This window comes from Solea senegalensis, linkage group LG6, assembly GCF_019176455.1.
Source record: "Solea senegalensis isolate Sse05_10M linkage group LG6, IFAPA_SoseM_1, whole genome shotgun sequence".
Taxonomy (NCBI): domain Eukaryota; kingdom Metazoa; phylum Chordata; class Actinopteri; order Pleuronectiformes; family Soleidae; genus Solea; species Solea senegalensis.
Window position 1 is genome coordinate 10,518,671 of NC_058026.1, and position 9,990 is coordinate 10,528,660.

The following is a 9,990-nucleotide window of genomic DNA, read 5'->3' on the forward strand; positions in this document are numbered from 1 at the left end:
CTCTCTCTCCCCCCATTTTCTGTCCCCCACCTCTCCGCTGTCCCCCATTTTTCCTTTCACCCCAACCGGTCCAGGTAGAGGACCGCACATCTCTGAGCCTGGTTCTGTCAGAGATTTCTTCCTGTTAAGAGGGAGTTTTTTCTCTCCACTGATGCCTAGTGCTTGCTCATTGTGTGAACTGTTGGGGTCTGCTCTCTTTGATGTTGTCTATGTACAGTGCCTTGAGATAATGTATGTTATGATTTGGCACTATACAAATAAAATTGAATTGAATTGATAGAGTGCAGGAACAAACAACTTTAAATCTGCCACAATAGAACAAAATAAAACATAAAAACGAAACATCTGTATCAGTATAAGGCAAAATCTTACTTTAAACACTGATATGTTCATCATTATAAATAACTATCATGGATATAACAAACATTAGCTATGATATTAGTTAGTTATGTGTGCTACTTCCATGGCCTCGGCTGACAGGAGTTTCAAACATAGAACACGGTGGGACAGGTGTTTGCTTTTTAAATATGTTCATACAGTTGAGTGCAAATAAAACAAAAACACTACGTAAAGTTAGTTGAAATAAAATAAGTTAGTTGGCCCCAAACAAAAGCTGACTTTATGAAATGAAGACATGCCTGCAGCGCATGGGAAATGCGTCAGTGTTCCTGAAACAAAACAGGTTTGGCTGCAGAACAATAGGGTGAGTGACTGCAGGGGAACTTTAGTTAGTTAAAATTAGAGGGCAGTACAACTCACCCAAAACAAAGATGCGTCCATGTAAGGCAGTGACTCCCAGAGCACTGCGCCGGTGCCTCATGGAGGCAGCAAAGCTCCACGTATCAGTTTCCACGTCGTAGCACTCCACTGTGTTCAGCTGGTTGGTGCCATCGTAGCCGCCCATCACAAAGATCTGATTCCCCAGTGCACAAACACCTAAAACATACATGCTAAGTTTACTTCCAAGTCTGACAGTGGTTTAACTGGCTATGCAGAAAATCTAAATATTTCACACAAGCATACAGGAAGACATACCCAGTTCATCCCTCTATGACACTGGTGTACAAACTATAAATAAACACTTCTATAATAATACAGAAGAACGAATTTGTCTGACATGAATTCCCAGACACGTATGAAGACGTCATAAAATATCTGCACATTTCTGTCATCAGTGGACTTTTGTTGTATATGCACATGATCTGACATGCAAAAAGGTTCCTGATGGGAATAAAACTGGTGAAAATATGGCTATTCATCATGTGTCTTAATTACTTTCCTACCTTCCTCTCTGATTTAAATCCCTTCTTTGATCTCACTAGCAGGAGTAAAGCAACATTTGAGGCAGATAAAAAAAAAAAAAAACTTGCAGATAAAAGTGAAATCTCCATAAAAGTGTGAAACTATTTTTTCCAAACAGACTGCACAAGTTTTTCCCTATCAGAAAATAGTTTTCTCTTTCTTATTTACCAGCTCCAGAGCGCACAGTGTTCATGGGGACCATGGTCTTCCACTCGTCCCTCTCCGGGTTGTAGCACTCACAGGAGCTGAGTCGGTTGGCCCCGTCAAACCCTCCCACGGCGTAAAGCAGTCGGTTGATGACTGCCACACCCACACCAATACGCCGTGTCAGCATGGGCGCTACCAGCTGCCATTGGTCTCTCTCTGGATCATACCTGCAGAGAAGAACCACTGCAAATCAGTTTGCATATTTATTTCCTTTATACCATTCCATGGGTTTCATTCCCAATTTTCCTCAATCCACCAGTAGGATTAGACATAGTTGCACCGAGAAGGGTGTGCTATCAGCTTCTCCCATAAACAATCACACTACAGTCAAGATGACTGAGTACTGAACTGTGCAGCAGGATCACTGGTGTTAGTTTTCAGTGATTCTGCTTCTTTAAGACGCGCCACAGGCATTCTGGCAAGTTTCTGTTTCATAGTGCTTAGCCTGGTTAATATGTGCTATTTGTCACTGCTGCCTGTTTGCATCATTAGGAAACAGAAGCCAGAGGTTGGATAAATTTTAAACCATAAATAAATTATTCACTGATTTACAGACGACCTGGCAGGTTATGGATTATGTCACAGGTCTCCGTCTAGATTTCCTGTTGGTGGGATGGGAGCGAAACATCCTCCAGCCTCTGAAAGTACTCCATTAAGACTGGTGTTGTTGCAGGCTCACTCTGCAGGCCAACCATAGAGGGGAAGCTGAACTAAAAAAAATTATACTTCACAGGTGTGAGATTATTTCTCTAGTGGACAGAAACTTCCTCGCTGAACTATAAATATACAATGGGAAGGGGAACAAAACTAATCATTTTCTCAGGAAGTTACCAGACCACACCACAGTTTCAAGCTTCACTTTAAATCAACAGGCATTAAAAATAACCTAATATAAATTTAAAAAAAAACACACACCCATTACATCACTCAGCTGTAGCAATACAGGTAAGACTTGCTTTCAGTATAAATACAGCACTGGTTTCAGAGAAACTGTTGAGGACAATACTAACTATAAAAAATGTCAGCCTTTCACATTCAACATTCCCCTTACCTTTCAACACTATTATGATGAATGCAACCATGCGATCCGCCAACTGCGTATACCATCCCATCAATAACACCAACTCCAATTCGATTCCTTGGCACGCTCATTGGTGCACATGGCAGCCAGCAGTCATTCATGGGATTATAGCAGTCCAGTGCATTTGAGTCCATGTTGCCATCGGGCGCGTTGTTTCTTCCACCTACAGCGTAGAAAAGCCCACTGATCACACAAGCTGCCAGGCCACTGCGGGGCACCTGCAGGTCAGCGAGCCTCAGCCAGGTCCCTGAACATGGATTATAGGCTTCCAGGTAACTGAGGGACTGGCGGAAATAACCTCCGGCTGTGTAGATGAGCTGTGGCACCTTTGGGGTTCGGCAAGAAATGACTTTGTTGGGCTTGTGGAGGGTGAGGTCTTGGAAGATCTGGGCCAGGTAGTCTTTACACTGAGGGTCCCATTCGAGAGACTGAAGCTGGGCCTGCAGGAAGTTGGGGGTGAGGGAATGGCAGCGGACGGCCTTGAGCAAGGCTTGGACATACGGCCGCCGGTTCTCGCGGTCATAGCGCACCCAGGCCACACATGCCTGGAAGACTTCTGACTCGCAGCGCACATTGAGCTCATCGCGGCTGATTAGGTTGACCAGCTGACAGTGGGACAAATTGAAGAACTCCTCCTGTGTCGCCACCTGAAGGCACAAATAGGGATACAAAAATTCTAATAAGTTTTTTTTTTTTTACACAACAAGAGCAGTGTCCAAGTGAAAATACTGGATCTAGTTTTTTGTTTGAAAAGTTAATTACCCAAGTTTGTGGAGCAAGTGACTTAAAATATTTCTTAATAAGAAAAGTCCTGAAAACAAGGGGCACATATGCAAGACACATCATAAGAGAAATACAGTCCAATTTTCAAAATTGCCCTTTCCATATGAATTTTCTGACAATAAGACATGAGCTACAGATGGATATAATCACATCTGATACACTGATCTGGCTCAACTGCCACTGTTTAACTACACCTACTTCTAAAAATGTAGCAGAACAAATTCCCTGTGGAGAGAATAAAGCATATCTGATGTTATGACAAATCTATGTCACGTGGTAGTTAGTCTTTGCTGCTGCGTGGTACCGTCATATTTTTGTAGTCAGTCAGGTATGCTCAAACCACATGAAAGGCTACGAGCCACTCATCATGACTCATAGCTTGCATTCTTGACAATCGTGAGCAGCTCTGAAGAGGAAAAAGCCATCCAGCAAGAACCACAATGGAAACTACCTATGCTTGTGCCTCATCACTCTACACACAAGTCCCATTTTATAAATAGTTCTATGAAAAAAAAAAGTGAATATCAAATTTCTTGTGTAGATAGATTTACAACCATCACCACAACTGATTATTGTAGATCACTTTAGTGTTACTTGAGCATCCACTACAATTTAAGTTTTTTTTATCTGACTGGCTAGACCATAGCTGATAATCACAGCAGCACCCACAATAAATGGTGCCCTTAAATTAATGTACAAATTATATGCCGTTACACAGCATTGACACTGGTAGAATTTCAGGTGCAGCTGACACTGCCTGCCAGATGCCACATCTGTTTCTGACAACACTTGGCAATAGTTTACACATACCACGTAAGTGCAGTGCACATTTGTTGCATGTAAAAAATATTTTTGTCCTCTCCATATTTCCCCATCTGTTTCTACAAGGTAAACTCCCAAGATACTACAATTAACAACAATACAGTGAAGCTTTTGTTAGAAATGCTGCGTGATCTTCACCTCACTGAAGTTCATGTAGATGTACTCTCGGGCCTTCTGGTGGAGCTCAGTGCAGCCTATCTGCTCAGCAAAGCTGGCGATGCCAATGGCGTTGCTGGGGTCGAGCTGCTGGACCAAAAAGTCACAACAGGCCTTCACGACGCTGTCAATCTGGTACATGACCGCACCATTCATCACATGGATCACACACTTCTCCCCCACAGAGATGCTGGCGGTGTAGGCGAATTCTATCAGTCTCTCCATTACCTGAATAGGTGAGGAGGACAAAATGATTGGGGGAAGGTGTTGGCAGAGTAAAAGGAACAAAGAATTGGGTGAGGGTAATTATACGGGAAAAAAAAGGAAGGAAAATACAGCTCAGCTGCTCTGTTGTGCATTTTAGTGTGCACACTTCAAATGCTTGAGAACTTAACGTTGAAAACGTTTGTCAATCTCACACAAAATCATTGATAATTCAACTCAGTTGTAAGGACACCACTGCCTAAACAAGAGGTCAAAACTACACTCCAGTAAAAAAAAATCAGTTAAGTGAAAAATATGTCAGTAAATTCTAGTGTCTGATCTCTTACAATAATAGATGAGTCATGATTATGTAAGGAGTGTTGTGTCAAACGGAACAACATGTCAAACCAAAGCAAATCCAAAACAAGACATGTTGCTCACCTTGGGGTGGATCCCCTCGATGGGCACCAACTCCATACCGCACTCCTTCAGACCATTGGTGAACATGGCCCTGAAAACTGGGGATGAGGAGGCCAGCACCACCTTGTGAGCCACAAAGTCCACCGCCTCCAGGTCTTTGTAGCGCACACGCAGCGTGACGTCGCACAGCTGACGCTCCAGACGCAGCTCATTCATGATGGCAAAGGCGGCTGCTGTGTGGCTCTCTAGCGTGTAGCTGAAGACACGGTGGCCATTGCGCGTGGATGGAGTCACCAGCGCTTTGCATTCTGTCAAGCACTCTGTCATTTCCTTCCTGTTCTCCACCTCCTCCTCCTCCTCAGTCTCGTTCTCAGGAGCAGCGGGCACTATTATGGGGCATCCTTGCACCACATGCAGGCATAGTTAAATTAAAAGAAAGGCTCTCCTGGGTATGGGTGATTTTTGACTGTGCGAAAGAGTTTTAAAGAGGAGTTATTTGGACATGAGGATCCTGTTCATCAGCTCAGCACTAGAGTCCAGCTGTACTGCTCAATATGGCATTACTGGAGAGTCCTGTGGGAGCTGCTGGGTGCCATGTAACATGCTGCATTTCCAGCATAATCACAATGTCCCAGAATTCCTCTGGGTTTTGCCTCAGGCTTAAAGTTGAAGAAGCAGGTTTCAAGAAAAACGGGCTCTGAAAATTCTTGTGAAAATAAAACCTGAACAAGTGGCAGAATCACCTTTGGTTCAACTCTTTGTGTATTGACAACAGAAATGATTTTCTTTCAAGATTTGTTCATGTTGGCAGAAATTTGTCATCTGATCACAACCACAACTGCAGTTGGTGAGTACTTTCTAATAAGCCTTCTTTTTTGTTTCAACCTGCTCATATGTCTTCAATATTCAAGTGCCCGAGTCTGGTCGGTCCTGCATATGGATTATTTAAGAGAAATGTCCGCATCACGTCCTCATTTCAAAAGAGGTACCAACTCAATCTTCCTTCTGCTGAGAGCAAATACTGTAGACGTGGCAGTGGAAAAGTTGTTGAAGAAAAAAAGGTCTAGTACTTAAGCGTCCTATGGATAATTTGGAGCCCTTTGGTGTGAGGCGGGTGTTGAGCGGCTTTCTTCAAAAACGTCTTCCTTGAAGCTATGGTATTTATGTGCACTGCCGTGTTTAGTAGGAAACCATTGGCTTAGCTTTCTGGAAGAAAATGGAGAGGGAGAGAAAGATAGTGATAGTCAGTGTGTATCCTTATATGTTGTCTATTTGTTTCAATAAGGAATTATACAGTTAATAACTTATGTTCATGTCTACTAAATGCTGAAAATACAGTTTTCTAATGTAACAAGTGGCCCAGCACAAGCCTTGCACAATAAACTTGCACAGCAGAGGTTTATCCATGTTGTATTCTGATTATCATCATGACTTTTACATTCAGGTATATTCTTCCTGGTGCAGTTCACTGGGGTCAAAGGTTCCCCCTTGTCACAATGCAAATTGTACTTTAACTTAGAGATGGCACAATGTCATTCTTTCATGTCTGACCGCTACTCATACCACAGCCTTGAGTATCGATTTGCATAACAGTCAGATACATCTCTCATAACCACAGCAGCATATTAAAGTTAATATAAATCAAATATTTAGGGTTTTCTGATTGCATGATCACTGCATGAGATGTAAATGCTTATCCAGTGAAATGGATCAAAATCTGACATTCTCAGATATGGCAATTGTATCAGCTCATCCTTTTTTTATTTACTTTTACTTTAAAAAACACTGAGGCAGATAAGAGCCCGAAAGTAAAAGTAGAAGTACAAATGTCACAGAGTAAGTAAGGAATAAGTATGGTTTGAAGGACAATGGAGTTACTCTAATTAGACTTTAATTGTGCGGCATGACTTCTCTGTCCTGTGACCAGCCCAGCTTGGGGATCTGAAAGAGGAAGCATTTTACACAAACAGGTTAACAGTCAACATGTTTGTGTAAAACATAGTTTTGTTTTACTTTAAGTAATGCAGCAAATGACAAACCAAGAGAGAGGTGGCAATGCAGACAAATTAGGCAGTGACTGCTTCTACTGGGAACACTGGAGAAGACATCTCTCACTGTGTCAAGCCATTAAAATAACCCTTAGGGATGATGCAAAACAAACACCAACTCTAGGTACAGTAAGTCCTTCTTCTTTTCAGAATAGGAACTGCTGGTGACAGTAACTGTCTAGTATCTGATCTGATCTGATCTGATCTGATCAGGAAGAGTCAGAGTTACTCAGCAACAATGCCACTTTGAGCGTTCAGGGTTACATAAGAAAACCCCATAATCTCTATCAGTAATCGTTAACTTGAAATAGTGATAAGAGGATGCAGTGTGCAGGCCACAGAGTATGTCGCTGCTGCTGCTTCACTGATTCTCCCAGTAGGTTTCTGTGTATGCGGTAATCAGTAAAAGATGAGGAAACAAAGTACTTTTTATGCCGGGGCATGGTGACATGGCAGTGTCATTTCACTCAGCAGTTAAGTTAGGTCTGCTGTAATATGAAACACACTGATTTCATTTTACGGTCATGCTTTTCTGCCTCCATGATTCTGGGTAAAACTGTTTCACAGGACATATTGCTCAACTCACTTACTCTCAGAGAAACACGGAAACTGACAAACACGCTCCCCGAGTCTGTACCTGTATGTGATATCGCACACACACAAAATACAACACAGAGAAAGTGCTTCCTCTTTTTACAGGCCAACAAAAATAGTGAAATCGTACCTCATGAGAGAGATACAGTATTTGATGATGAATTTTACTGAAATTAGTAGCTGTGGATCCTGAAATTTCATAAACCTAATGATTACTTTATATTTTTCATCATGGATCTGTATTTTACTTTACTTTTCATGACCTCTACAAAAATGTCTATTACACACATTTCCCACAGCCCATGAGACATCTTCAAATGTCCAATTCTGTCTGATCAACACTCTAGAAGATCACATGGCGTTATTTACGGTGATGATGACAAAAGTGACACAGGATAGAGAAAGCGACAAAAATTGATTAAACAGAAAATACATGCCTGGTCATCACTGACCACTACTTAACACACATGACTTTGACAGTATGTTATCCATTGTCCACAGTTGAATTTACTTATATTTCACTTTTGTTAACACAGTTACAAAAATAAAAGTAAACTTAACAAAATATCAGAGGGTAATTAAATTAAGTTATACTACAAAAGCAGCAGGCAACTGCAGTTTCATTTCTTAAATCAGCTTTTCTGTATTAATCTCAAACAAAGGCATTCTGCTACGATTTCATTTCGTAGTAGTAGTAAATGAAACAAAAACAAAAAACAAAAACAATCCGCATCCAGATTAGGGATGGGTATTGTGAGGAATGTATTGCTATGGTTACTGCTGATTGATGCCTGTACATCCTGTAGCGTAAATCTCTCATAATCTTGGGAACGGCCCTATGAAATGAGTAGTTTTTTTACGCATATGTTTAGACAAAACTGACTGTGACGGACGTTCTCTGGCATTATTTAGCACAGTGGTTCCCAAAGACTGGGTTGGGGCCCACAGGTTGGGTCGTGAAATGTTCCAAACTTGAAGTTAAGAAATGCGTGTATATGTTTTAAAAGAATTTAAAAATCAGTCGCTATATTAATATGCACAAATGTGTTCTTTTTATATTTATATTGTGAAAAGGGTCACAACAGTTTGCCATCTTTAACAAGGGGGTCCTCATATATAATGTTTGGGAAACATTGATATATTACATTTATTATTAATAAAAGCGATGTAAATCACATCCAGAGTAAGCAGTTGCACGTTTACATTCAGCCTTCCATCAGTGTTGGATCCAGGAAGATGTACAACAGCCAACCACTCAAAAGCTGCTTAATGTGTGGAAACCCGTTTGACAATAGTTTCAATGTAATTGCTTATATTATTATAAAAAAGAAGAATTAAGTTAGAAGTGAACAGAAGGAAAATAGACCGATGAAAAAATATAAAGACAGATATATTGGTAGCAAAACTTCTCCACAATATAATCAGTATCAGTGAGGCTGTAACTACTCCTCAGTACGTGAAGACACCTTCATGGACTCCTGACTCAGCGCCAACACCTCTGTTTGGGGAAATACCGCTCAGGCCTGCTACAATCCTTGGATGCCATTCAGCAGCTATTGCACAATTAGTGACGTGACTTAAACTTTAAAGTTAATCAGTGTAATAAGAGTACATGCTGGAAGGAGCGACTTTAATTCAACAATATTGACAAAGAGTAAGGGTCACAACAACAACCAGGAGTTGTTTTTTCTTAACGCATTTCACTGGCAAAGATCTGTACTCGGTGACTCATCCTGAACTCTTCACCGAGCAAACTGACTGTGGAACTAGATGTACCAAAACATGACCCAGAAGGGAAGCGTCCTTATATAAACCCGAGCTGGAATTACATTTCCGCGCCATCTACGGGCGTTCACACACACAAAACACCCGTTTCCACATCTGGTCCTATCACAGGTTCTGAAAGCTGTTCATTTATGCGCTTGTTATGATCAAAATACTCCAGAGCGGTGGCGTGCACTGAAAATAAGCGTGACACAGGTGGAACAAGATGGTTTAAGACCATCTGTTTGGCCCACGACGAGACGGGAGCTCAATGAGTACACAAAACACGAAGGAGACATCAAATAACAAGCTAAACGTTTCGGAAATAGAGCTGGCTGCGATATGAGCTACTAATAATAGACAGTAGCGTAACGGCTGTGAGCTGGTCCGAGCTCAAAAATGCTAACAAAGCGGTCTCCAAAACATAGCCCCGCAGCTAGCCGCCCGCTCACTTTTAAATATCCCCATTACAGAAGTCACATTATTCACTGTTGGCTGCTTAAAATGTCATATAAAAGAAACTCACGCAGTCTAGTTCAAATCCTCCATCGCTGACTGTCGAGCTGTGCGCCACATAGGAAGGAGGGGGGGGCAAAGCAGTAACTCACC

General features: G+C 41.7%; 1 protein-coding gene across 1 annotated transcript in view; it reads right to left on the bottom strand.

The window, feature by feature from the left end:
• The window catches only part of keap1b (kelch-like ECH-associated protein 1b), an 11,709-nt gene extending 1,719 nt beyond the window's left edge, over positions 1-9,990 (bottom strand). Inside the window, exons 1-6 of the mRNA XM_044029315.1 lie at positions 9,908-9,990; positions 4,997-6,181; positions 4,334-4,579; positions 2,561-3,237; positions 1,471-1,676; positions 760-936 (exon numbers count right to left, since the gene is read on the bottom strand). Of these exons, the coding sequence (XP_043885250.1) occupies positions 760-936; positions 1,471-1,676; positions 2,561-3,237; positions 4,334-4,579; positions 4,997-5,302 (1,612 nt within the window). The 5' untranslated portion in view covers positions 5,303-6,181; positions 9,908-9,990. The remainder of the gene's footprint in view (positions 1-759; positions 937-1,470; positions 1,677-2,560; positions 3,238-4,333; positions 4,580-4,996; positions 6,182-9,907) is intronic.